The 13,050-nt window shown below is 51.1% G+C and overlaps 1 protein-coding gene across 2 annotated transcripts in view; it reads left to right on the plus strand.

Annotated features, from left to right (window-relative positions):
* sev (receptor protein-tyrosine kinase sevenless) overlaps window positions 1–13,050 on the plus strand; it is a 163,826-nt gene that overhangs the window by 65,786 nt on the left and 84,990 nt on the right. For both annotated transcript variants that reach the window (XM_070538643.1, XM_070538645.1), the window contains exon 2: window positions 2,256–2,312. In XM_070538643.1, coding sequence (XP_070394744.1) covers window positions 2,256–2,312 — 57 coding nt within the window. The remainder of the gene's footprint in view (window positions 1–2,255; window positions 2,313–13,050) is intronic.

Genomic DNA, 13,050 nt, shown 5'->3' on the forward strand with positions numbered 1-13,050 from the left:
ACGTAAAGCTTCCTCACGATTGGTCCAAAAGACGTACTTGCCGCATACTTCTTCGGCAGAAGCACCAAAGAGGGAGCAACAGAAAGGAAAGAGGGAGAGAGTGAAAAGAGGACGCAGATAGGTCACGACCTCTATCGGCAGTCAAAGAGGACATGAGGCTAAACGGCGATGACAGACGAGAAAACAAACTCTTCTACCCCTCCGCCCTTCACCCACCCTTCTTTTTTTTTTCTTGAAGCGTCATGATGAGCTAGCTTAATGTCCCAGCAGTCTCAGTTCATTTCCCCAGAGAAAAAGGACACGGGGGAAGCCAACGTTTAAATGATCGCGATCGGGGCATATCCAAACATTGGCCTTTCCTCCGGAGCTTCGTTTTGTTTTTAAATCTTTTCTTCGGTCATCTGTTCATTTTTCTTTCCGCGTCGCATCCCCGTTCCACACGCTGCAATATCTTCGCAAAATGGGTTCCCTGACGTGACTGTCGTGTCTGCTTATACAGAAAAGTCTGGGCACGACCGACGGGCCGATGACAGCGTCGCAGCAGGCGTGCATTGATCGTGTGTGTTATTGTGTGTCGGCGCGTGCAACTAAAGAGAGAGAGAGAGAGAGAGAGAGATGAGCTTGCTTTCAAGTCTTTTTGTATCGGATTCGCCGACTGCGCGCGCCCCGAGCTCGAGCGGCTTACATTTTTTTCACATTCCCCGCGTTTCTTCATCCTCTTGGTCGTGTGAGACTTTTGTTCGCGCATGCCTCCTTCAATCTCGCGTCGCTCCGATTCGACGCAAGGAGGCGAAGGACGACGCGAAGGCAGTTGCGAAGAGACGCGAGGCCGTGCCGAGCAGCCTGCTGCTGCTCCCCCCCCCCCCCCCCCGACCGGCGCGGGTCGTGATTTTTGCACCGCGCGTTGTGTATTGCTGGGCTCCTTTACGGAGGGAGCGGGTGCGCGCTGGGGAAAAAGATACGATACACGACTATCGCGTTTCTCTAACTGCCTGTCGAAAGACGTGCGGCCCCCCATATCTTGGCCGTTAATGCTCAACGCGGGCTCGTTGTGTGTCGCCAGAGATCGGAGGAATGAAAAGGCCCATCTCTCTAAAGCGAGGTTTAAACGAGGTCCTCGTGTCTTTTGCGAAGGCAAACTTTACAACGTAATGACAGTTTGATGCGAGCTGCGAGTCACGTGTTCGCGACTTCTTTTTTTTTTCTGTTTAACGTCGCTTGCTTACGGTATTTGGTCGGTTTATGCGCGCGCTGACGTTCAAGTGCCAGACATGATTTGTTGATCGGAAGCGCAGCTAGCTGAAGTACCCTTTGTAGATCAGTGGCTTCATCACACGCAGAGGAGAAGAACGAAATAAAATAGAGAGCGACTAAAGCGAAGGCAGAAGGGACGAAGCCAAGCATCGATGTCACGTCTACATCTGCACCTCATTTGAATGAAAACTTATGCATCAACAACTCTTGTTTTGTTTATTACCGGAATAAACGTCTAGACTTGCTCTTCCCGAAGTGATCACAAAGTGTGTCGTAAATCACGGCGGTTTTACACAGCGACTTCACGACTCTGCACATTTTTCATCGTATGCGATACTTAGTGACATTGTTTGTTGCTGCGCACACGCGTCCTCCCAATTAGTGCGCACTGACGTTATTTTTTCTCTTCGACGTATCTCATTGGCCGCCAGTGATCACATACGGTTTAGCGGGAGCTATATCGTTGCTCGGTAATTCTGCCACAGGAGTGAAAGCGCGCAAACTGTCATGAAGCCGACCGCTTCTTTGCCTTCGCTTTCGGCACCGGTCTTCGTAACAATTGAGTGGGGTTGTCGCAAATCGCTTGGCTTGCTCTATTAGGGCTGACCGAAACATCCATGTCTGAGCGTTACGTCGCAAATCGTGGCACGGACAAAATGCACCCCCCCCCCCGCCAAAAAAGAAGAGAGACAGAGAGAGAGAGAGAGAGAAGTGATGCTCTCGCTTTTCATTCCGCCGCATTTAAGACCATGCTTCACTTCAACTGTGTCCAGGCGTGACTGAAAAAAAAAGGGTGGGAGGGTAGAAAGGTAGCAGACGAGGCAAAGGAACCCATTACACACTTGCGCGGATCTTATGTAAGCAACCTTGAACGTTGTAGTTCAATCGAAACCGAAAGGGTGCGCAATTTGTTGCCGCAAATATATGTGTTTGTTTTTCTGTTTCGGCAATGCACAGCTTTGGCTTGAACGTTGTATTTTGCTTTCTCTCGCATGTTCCAGTTGGTGGAAGAAGAGAGCTTCAATGTGGTGTGTGATGAGGACTGCCGTTTACGCAAGGTGAGCAGCCATCTCCCGCACTTCCTCCAGCACACACACACGCACACGCACACACACACACACACACACACACACACACACACACACACACACACACACACACACACACACACGCGCACACGCACACACACGCACACACACACACGCGCACGCACGCACACACGCACACACACACGCACACACACACACACACACACACACACACACACACACACGTACACGCACGCACACGCACACACACACACACACACACACACATACACACACACACACGTACGCGTGCACACACACACAGCTTTCTCCTGCATGTGTATGTACACACATACACTCTTTCTTAGCCAGCTTGCTTTCACCTGCACAGCAGTCTGTGCTTGCACGCCACACACACGCACACGCTCGCATACGGTGAGCAGAGCGCGTCACCGTGACATTGAACTCAACCACGCCTGTCTACCGCGGCGCAGTCCGGTGAGGCGATGCCGAGACGCCTCGCCGCCAAACCGACCTCAACTACGTATTACCGCCCTCCGTTTCACGTCCTTTTTTTTCTTTCTTTTCTTGTGTCTACTTTATCCCGTCGCTTTTGTGTGTCTGTACGTGTGCTTCTGAAGGGCACGGTTATTCCTCGGCGAAGAGGACGAGCCGCCCACGCCTGGTCCTCAAACATCGCGCCCGGTTTGACGCGCCTTTCTCCACAGACTGCACGCTTAACACCGGTTTTCTGCAAACATCCTCCGGCAGATCTTCTTTTGGGCGTCGCGCATTGTGACCCTAAAGACCTGGAAAGAAAAAAAAGGAGGGAGCCATAAAAAAAACAATGAGTGCCGTTCTCCGTCGCCTAGCTTTCGCAGAAAACATGACGCCGAGACAGCCATTGTCGCTTTCTCTCAGTGGCTTCCTTCTAGTTTTCCGCAACCTTTCGGAAACAATGAATTGCGCTTCTACGGCTGGATAGCAGGGGAAAATAATAAGTAGACAAGGTTGATGCTCGATGAAGCTATATAGAGACATGCTGGCCACTTTCACCCCCTTCCTTGACGCGCTCGTGGCTGCTGCAATCGGAGGCCGCAATTTTCGGTGGATTCGCAGCTACCTGACCGAAAGGAGCTGCTTCTTTGTAGTCACCGAGGATACTCAAACATCCGACCACTACACCAGCCGCGGAGTTCCACAAGGTAGCGTTTTTAGCGCGGTTTTGTTGAACCTGACTTTGTCTGGGGTGGCGGAACTTCTGCCACAGTCGGTCAGCCTGTCAATTTACGCCGATGACATCTACATCTGGGCGTCAGGAGTAACTCGGCTGCACGCTCGCGCAATGTTACGAAAGGCCCCAACGATGACGTGTGCTTATCTTCAGAGACAAGGCCTCGGAATTTGAACAGAAAAGCGTGCATTAGTCACGTTCAGGTGAAAATCGATGAATGGATACCCGGTTTCTATTAATGGCCGCCCTATCTTGTACAATAGAGCCCGTCGATGTTTAGGGATGATTGTCGACCGCGACCTCTCCTGCCCCCATATGTATCCTACCATAAGAAAAATACTCCTCTCAATCAGTCACCTTTTCAAAGCCATTGCTGGAAAAGCATGGGGGCTGACGGTGCGTTCTATGCTTCAAGTGTACAAAGCGCTCTTCGCGAGTTTCTTGCATTACAGCACTCCTGTGCTGTAAAGCACTCGGAGGACAAATCTCTGAGTGCTTGAGAGCATGCAAGATAAAGCGCTTAGAACATGTCCGCGTCTAACGCGATGCGCTTCAACAGCCGCTACAATTGCCATCGCCAGGGAACATGCCAGCAGTACATATATCGCCATAGACACCCTTAGAGAACAACTTCATCGCCTTTCCCGACTACAGTCAGAACAGCCTTGCTTCTTGCTCGGAAAGTAGACAAGATGCATCTTTTTCGGGCATTCTACCTATCCTCTCTTCCGTCCGATTTCACGCCTGCAGCAAGATCGCCTTCTCCTTCGTGGTGTCTCCGGCAGCCACAAGTGCGGCTTTCCATTCCAAAAACATGGAAAAAAGTCCGACTTGCCAACTTGGGTTCTGAATCAAGCCGCCCTGCATGCACTGCATAATTCATACCCCAATCGAGTTCTCGTTTATGCAGATGGCCCTTCGACTCAAATCCAGCTATACTGGTGCGGTAGTCATTCCATCGATGTCAATCTGCAAGAAGTTCGAGATCAACCATGCATGTCATAATATCGACAGGATCCGAACTTTCCGCCCTCCGTAGTGCAGTGCTATATGTGCAACAACAATCACCAAATTACTGGGCTATAATCTGTGATTCAAAGGCAGCCCTGCAATTACTTTTATCAGATCTGCGCCACAGCCCACATTAACAATTGGTAGTAGAGATATGATTGCGCTACCACCAAGCGGTGGACGGAGGCCACGAGATTGTATTTCAGTGGCTACCCTGGCACTGCAACATTGCTGGCAATGAAAGTGTCGACAAAGCTGCCCATGAGGCGTTTTGTGTATGTGATGTATATGGAGGCACATGATGTATGTGAAAGCACCTCGATGTCATTGTCGAGAACGGATGCAGCGCGGCACCTCAGCGGCCTTGTCCATATTATTACTGTAACGAAAGGGAACACACTGGAGTTCACCAACTGGCGCCTATATGCCATGGACCTGCATATGGCATTGCAACTTTTACCTGGTTATAACCGATAGGAAGAAACGCTATTGTGCCGCTTGCGAGTAGGAGTTTCTTTCACAAACGCCCAGACATTCCTAATTGGAATGGTGGATAGTCCGATATGCAGCTGATGTGATGTCGAGGAAACGACCAAACATATCCTGTGTGACTGTCCTACATACGAAGATTGGAGGAGTGCCCTTCGTACGGCTTTGGGGCACTTACACGACCGTCCTTTCACGGAGGAGAGGATCTTGGGACAGTGGCCTCGTATTTCAGCTATGTGCAAGGCCACGAAGGCGCTAGTGCGTTTCTTGAAATTCATTAGCCTGTATGACATCCTGTGACTGACTCACTGATGCATGCTTGCGTGCGTAAAAGTGTGAACTGTGAACTCCTTTCTTCCTTCTCTGCTTTCAATCTCCTTTCCTCCTTCCCCAGTGCAGGGTAGCCTACCGGGCTCAGCCTGGTTTACCGCCCTGCCTTTCCAGTATGATCTCTCTCTCTCTCTCTCTTCACCCACATAAGAATTTGTCGCAGTAATGTATACACAAGCACAAAGACGCGTCGATTAGGCTTCATGAGATCGCATTATGTGTTACATTGCCAACAGTATAGCGATTCTGGACGAACGAGATACTTGCCCGGTCGAGGGGACGATAACGAAGGCGTATTTGTAACTTCGTTGCGCACAATACGATCTTGCAAAATGAGTGTACACCCGATGACACCCGAAATCTGCTGGCTACTGCAATTAGTTGCTTCCTTTTATTTTTTATTTTACACCCTTGACGATTCTGTGTAGTTCTTGCATTCGATAACGTTTAAATAAGCCACTACGCACTGAGAATCCTAAATAATATAATATAATAATAATCCTAAGTTGAAGCCGCCTACGAGTTGTGAAGGCTATATACTCTCTCGGGACCCGGCCCGCTGGCTGTATTGGCATGTTGCTTAGGTGGTGTCACCGCCGTAGCTCGAGACAAAGCACGCGTTCTCACTTCAGGTTTTTCTCCCTTGGTGCTTTATTTTCTTTTTGTGCCAATCAGTACAAAACGGCGTGAACTTGACTCACTAAACGTAAACTTACTTGCAAAGAAGAAGGAAAGAAAGAAAGAGGGAAAGAAAAAACAAAACATAAAAGTTTTTAATTCATAAAAATGATTCCAACCTGACTTATTCTTAGTTCATTAAACTTAAGTCAATCAAGAAACATTGCACGCACTCAAATGCAATGTTAGTGCACTTCTCCGGAAATATTGCTGCCTCCTGCAGCCTCCGTTACGTCTGTCCAGTAGGCGCGGGTGGTGTTGTGATGTGCAATTGTGCCGTCTACCGGAGAAGACTCTGGTCAGAGAGAGAGAGAGAGCGTTGCCTCCGAGAATGCGAAACGAGGGCACTGATAAAGTAAAATTTCTGTTGAAATTCTATTCCTTTCCGCGCCGCCTTACTTGACCGAGCGGTGCCTCGCGTATGTCTCGTCACCAAAATCGGCCACTCCTAAGCGGCGGACGATGAACGTTGTGTGTACGATGGGGCAAAAGAAATCGTCGCATTACGCTGACACGAGTAAGCGGTCCCTATAGGCATACTCGCCGCTACACGCTCAAAATCGAGACCTGCCGGAAGAATCTCGTGTACTTATAAACGCGGCGTGTATCCCTGTCAAGTAATAGGAGATCGCGAGCACGCACTTTCTTCCCCTCGTTTCCGTCGAGCCGGCCTGCATGTTTCCTGGCGAAACTAAATGTGAAAAGCGCGTGAGCGAAGGGACACACATTCGGCCGCGCGCATACGGGAGTCGTGACCCGCGCTTGCGGTCTTAATAGGAGGGCCCTTCCTATGGGCATGCCTTACGAAAAAGATTTGGGATGCCGCAGGGGCGTTATAGGACGGGGTGCTGCGTGCGAGAGACAAAAGAAGTGCGCGCAGCTTTGCCCCGCCAGTTACACAGAGAGAGAGAGAGAGAGAGAAAGAGAGAGAAAGAGAGGTGAAAGAGAAACGTGGAATTTCTGCTTGGGCTTCTTGCCCAACCGCATCAGAAGGTTGCTCAAGCGCTCTGCGGGCTAAAAGAAAGGACCGCCGAACCGCACCTTCGTGGGGCGAAAAAGACAACGGCGCGCGTCTCGCGAGTCTTATGAGCACGCGCTCGTGCCGACGCCAGCCGCAATGCCCGCGACGTCAATTGTTCGCAGTGGCTTGCGCTTGAGCAGCAGCGAGCGGCGTCACGCATTTCGCCCCAGCGAGGAATCTACTGTGCACTCTTTTTTTTTTTCTTTCTCCCCTCCCCCCCCCCCCTTTTATTTTGTTGATGGCCGTGACGCAAAGCTCGCTTTCTATGCGCGATGCGGGTCCTAATTTCGTCACCACCGCGTGGCGGCCCAGGTAGGTGGTGATAAACTTTATTGAAAGGGGGAAGGGTAAAGAGGGACGTGGCTGAGCGTTAGGGCTCAAGCAAGGCCCTGGGCCTGCTTGGCCTTTTCCGCCCAGTCCACCAGTTCCTATTGTCGGTCGACGTCCTCGGAACTGAGCCAGGCTGTCCAGTCAGTCTCGCTGCTGACGGGGGGATGAGAGAACGGGAGCGAGGTGCATTCCCACATTATGTGTGTGAGTGTTCCTGTTTCTGAACAGAGCCTACATTTGTCGCTTTCCCTGCCCCCTGTAATTTTGTTAATGTATTTTGGGTGTGGGTATGTATTTGTCTGAAGTCGCCGAAACGCGACCGCTTGCGTTTTGTCGAGTTGCTTGGCCGGTGGTGGGAGCGCGCGACGCCTCAAGCGATACCGATGGGCTATTTCATAATAAGTCTCGCAGGGTTCCTCGTGTGTCTCCTCCTCATTCACGCCGTCCGCATCCGCGGACGAGGCTCGGCGCGCGAGATCTCGAGCCAAACTGTGAGCCGACGCGTTGCCGGGCACAGCCGCGTGAGCGGGGGTCCACACGAGGGTTTTCAAGCCGCTTAGGGGGCGTCGTGTGAGGACATGGTACGCCTGTTTGCAAATTCTACCACGGACGAAATTGCCGATGGCCTGCTTGCTGTCGCTGATGACGGTATTTGCGTCCGCATGCATGGCCATGGCAATCGCGGTTTCCTCCGCTTCCACCACTCGGCCAGCCGTGATTGTTGTATGTTCTAGCAGTCCTCCGTTGTGATCAGCTACCACCGCAGTCATGAGGTCGCCGCGAGGGTGTCTGGCTGCGTCTGTGTAGACCACTCCATCTTGCGAGCCATAGCGTCGCCAAATGGCTTCACTACGGGCCTGCCGACGGCCCTGATGGAACTCGGGGTCCATGTTGCGGGGTAGAGGTGGGGCATAAATATGCCCCCTCACCTTTCGCGGAATCGTAACGTACTCTGTAATTTCGGGGATAGCCTCGAGACTGAGCTTCCGGAGGACTGTGCGGCCAGCCGGGGTTAGCGAGAGACGACGCACTTGGGCTGTGTGGTGAGCGTCCAAGAGCTCCTCGATCGTGTTATGCATGCCTAAGGCCTCTAGCCTTGCGGTGGCCGGGTGGTCCGGAAGGCCCAAGGCTGCCTTTGTGCTTCGTCGGATCATGGTGTTTAATTTGGCTAAATCTGTGACTGCGAGTTTGACATATGGTGTCGAGTACATGGTTCTGCTGGTTATGTATGCCTGCACAAGTCGAAGCAGATCGCCCTCGCCCATGCCGTGGTGCCGATTAGCCACCCGGCGAATGAGCTGTAGTGTGTAGTTGGTCGCCCTCTGGAGTTTCTTTAACATGAGCCCGCAGCGCAGCGTGTTCTGAAAGTCTAGCCCCAATATTTTGATACTGGGGCGCTCCGGGATGGTAAGTTCTCCGACTTTAAGCTCAAGGAAGCGCCTTCTCCGTGGTAATCCCCTGGGACAGCTACTCCTGCTGGGCTTGATCAGGAGGTATTCGGATTTTTCCGGTGAGCACGTCAGGCCCCTTGACTCCGCATAAGCTTGTACGACGTCGATGCCGCGTTGCATGATCTCTTGAAGAGCTTGTGGATCATCCGCCGCTGCCCATAACGTCACGTCGTCAGCGTAAAGGCTGTGGTGAAGCCCAGGGATAGAGCACAGCAGTTCCGGGAGCCCGCACATCGCCGCGTTAAAGAGAAAAGGGGAGATGACTGATCCCTGCGGCGTGCCTCGGCTCCCCAGCTCTATAAGTTCAGTTTCATGTTCGCCGACTTTGATCCGGCACTTCCGGTCGGTGAGAAAGTCTCGGACGTATTGGTACGCTCGGTTTCCGACACCCAGTTGGGTCAGGCCCTCGAGCACCGCTGCGTGGGCGACATTGTCGAAGGCCTTCTTCAGGTCGAGGCCCAGGAGGCACCGGAATCGGCGAGCGTCCGCCGGACTTTCGGGTTGCATCACCAGCCTTTTTACCTGAAGGAGCACATCTTGGGAGGACAGGTGTGGCCTGAAACCAAACATAGAGTGGGGTAACTCGTCCCCATCTTCTACGTGTTCATTGAGACGGTCTAGGACCACGTGCTCCATCAGTTTGCCGACGCATGATGTCAGTGAAATCGGCCTGAGGTTGTCCGCATTGAGTGGTTTGCCTGGTTTTGGTATAAAGACGATCGTTGACGTCTTCCACTCTTCCGGGATGGCGCCCGTCTTCCAGCATTCGTTCATGAACTCTGTGAGCTGCTCCATTGCGGCCTCGTCCAGGTTGCGTAGCATCTTGTTGGTAACGCGGTCCGAACCCGGCGCCGAGTTCGTCCGCAGCTTGTACCTGTCCGCAACGCATACCTGGGCCGCAGCTTGTAGAGGTGTCGGCAGCCGCCTACAAGCTGCGGCCCAGGTATGCGTTGCAAGGGCGACAAAGGAGAGCGGGTGAGGAAATATATGCTCGAGCTGGTCCTGAAATGTCGGAGTTATTGCGAGGGCTAATTCGTGTCAGGAGTTTCATTGCAGTGATTCGTCTCTTCAAAACAAGGTAGGTGGGGTGGGACGGGGGGAGGAAGAGATTGTTATTGTTACTTTTTTTTAAATTTCTGTTACAGGCCAAAGGTTATAGCGCCCTACGTAAGTATATGCTTCAGAAGCGTTACGTTTTGGGCGAGTTGGTTGTACACGATTCTTTAGAGGCTGCGCACGTTGTGTGCCCCTTCTTCGTCCGACGTCCAGTCTTTGTGCGTGTATAAGTCTCTAAAGAATAAGTATATACAAGCGGAGTTATACGCAGAAAGACAGCTGTACCCAAAATTGAAATGAAGATTAGTGTACAGCTGCTAGTTCAAACCGTATTTTGCACAATCTTGTTAGTTGTCACGTTGAAGACTGTGTCACAGCAGTAACTACCTAATTTTAGGGTGAGATCAAGCGATATTAACGCAAACCAGATGTTCCGTTTCATATCTCTCGACCCTGTGCGCCTGGTGGTAAAATACGTTGCATGCTCGTCCCTCTCGTTCAGATCTTAGACCGTTTCATGTTTATGTTAATAGACCATTATGATGCGCTCCTTCGTTTTTCCCAACATTATCATATGTTCTGAGAAAGCGTGCTGTTTCAAAAAGCTTTAAAGGCTTTATCTGTTTTTGTTGCTGTGTCCAATTGGATGTCCTTGGTAAAGGCAAAGAACTGGGATCGCTTAAATTCGCCTGAGGACTAAGTCAAGTCAGTGGAAATGTTGACTTTGGTCATGTGCTTGTCTGTACGCTCGATACGTTGCATTGCTACCTATATGGATTTCTTTACTTTTTTTCTTTTTTAATAACTATAGCTCTAACAAAGGACGTGGGAACGCAATACATGGGCTACACCATAAAGCACTTGTGTTCTTTGTCTAGTACTGCTATATCTTCAGTTGATTTCGTATACACTATACAGCTAAATATGCAACAGCTTACTGACTAGCTCAATTGGTTACGATTCTTCAGGCGCATATACAGAAGCCGTAGGACGAAGTGAAATCTGTCCCAGATGCTGTCGCAAACATGCACTTGGCCTGTTCTTTGGCGTCTCTAAGCGTCTGTAGTCCCCCTGTCCCGCCAGAGTAACATCCGCGTAGTCGAAGCCACAGGCATAAATTGAGGTTAAGGTCGCGCTCCTCACTGCTCTGTAACAGCTACATGTAAGTGCCGGGGTTAGCCGAGCCGACAATACTCTCTCCCATTGCTCTCCTTCCTCTCCCAATGTAACCAGCGGCCACCAAAGATTCGCATTTAAATTACGTGCGCTGCATCGCACGTCCGCGGCCGGCAGAGAGGGAGACAGAGAGCGAGAGCGAGGGAGAGAGCAGCGAGGGAAGAGAGAGTGAGCTGGACGTGCTAATGGAGCACTTCCTCATTAGTCGCAATTGCGCGCCGCAGGAACCCGCGTCAGCGCCGGGTCCTGCCGGTGCTCCACTGTCTGCGCGGCCCCGCCCAAATGAACCGATGGCCGGAACACCTCCCTCTCCACTTCTTTGTCTATGTCCCTCGCTCTTTCCACTCAGCCGTCCCTCTTCCTTTCACCTCCCGCTAACGCTCTTTCCATTGGCACTTCTCTAATGGTGATTTACAATGGCCCACTAGCACAAAGGGCAGCGTACGTCCGTCTACCGTGGCCGAAGTTAGAGATGCATTCGGTCGACGCCGGGCCTCGTAACTACAGTGGTCACTCTTCTTCCGCAGCAGTAGAGTAGTGCCCCATGGAGCCATGTGCGTTAAAATCATGGATAGCCGCTCTGGCAACGACGAAGCTCGGCACAGCTGCGTGGAGCAGTGTGAAGGGCATCGAGGGAGCGTTTCGCGTGTAATGCCAGCGTGTGGGCATTGGTTCTGTAACTGGACGTGGCGTCAACATGGGCTTCAAGCAGTGACTGGTGGACTCGTACACGTGCTGTAACGATGGCGCGTTATCGAAGAGCACCTTTGACCGCATTTTGTTGTCCGTTTGCGAGCACGCATTCGCAGCCTCTCCCCCCCCCCTTTCCCCCCCACCTTTTTTTTCCATTCCACTTGCCCTTCTCCCAGAGTAGGCTAACCAACCTCACGAATTTATTATGAACATCCCCTGTTTCTTCTGTTCTCTCTTCCCTTTTCTCTATCTCTCGGAGTTCGTGCCTATTCACTCGGTGGAACTCGGGAACCGTGAACTCAACGGAGCTTTCTCTGGCGAGCGGTTCACGAAGCCGATGCTACAAAATGTGGAATACTATTGTATCCCATACAAACGAGTACGCAAGAGAGGACATGAAAGATGCAGACACGGCGCTTTCATGTGCCTTCCTGCGTACTCGTCTGTATGCGCTGCAGTACTGCTTCAAGCCGCCATACCAACAAGCCCGCAATGCAAGACTAGATAACTACAAAACCTGGTTGATTCTCGCGTTCGGACTCTCTCTCTCTCTATCTCTCCTTCAGTGAAGTGCAGTGATTTCTGACAAAAACTAAGCTTGGAGTATTCTTGGAATGCAATGCAGGCTGGACGCTTATGTACGCACGGACGCACGGTATTCTATTCCTTGCGTTTAGAAGAGATCATGCCAAACGAAAGAAAAAAGAAGAAAGGTATCAAGTGGAAAGAGGGGAAAGAAAAAGAAATACGTAACGTTGCAACGTGCGACCTCCAATGCTCCTTCGTCTCTTCGAAGAATCAGTCCCTCTCGTCACCCCGTTTTCCGGAGCGTGTACTTAACGAAGGGGCTGACTCACAATTCCGCCCTCCGTTGCTGCATATCACTAAGAGGAGAATCACAATGAGAAAGAAAAGTGTACATACCGCTATTTTTGGGAATGAAGGTTCGAAAAGTTTAAACGAAAAATAAATATTTCATAATTTATTACACTGACTTCTTAGATTACATTTTGGGTTAGGAGGCTCTTCCTGAGGGCAAAATAGCTCTATTTCACGGCTGGTAAAATTAAAACAATAAAAAGAAAACTGTCCTGAACACCGTAGCTTTTAAGTTGCTCTCTCCTCTGCAATACACGGTTGAGTGCCGAAATTATGCCAAGCCCGTTCATGTACGCGTGAAATAATCGCGACAGTGCATGCTGACTGATCGCGCTAGCAAACAAAGGACGGTGCTCCGGCTAACCGCGCCCTAACGAAAAGGCTCATGAAACCGGCCCCAGAATCTGACAGGCAAATCTA

Source organism: Dermacentor albipictus, chromosome 5, assembly GCF_038994185.2.
Source record: "Dermacentor albipictus isolate Rhodes 1998 colony chromosome 5, USDA_Dalb.pri_finalv2, whole genome shotgun sequence".
Classification (NCBI taxonomy): Eukaryota; Metazoa; Arthropoda; class Arachnida; order Ixodida; family Ixodidae; genus Dermacentor; species Dermacentor albipictus.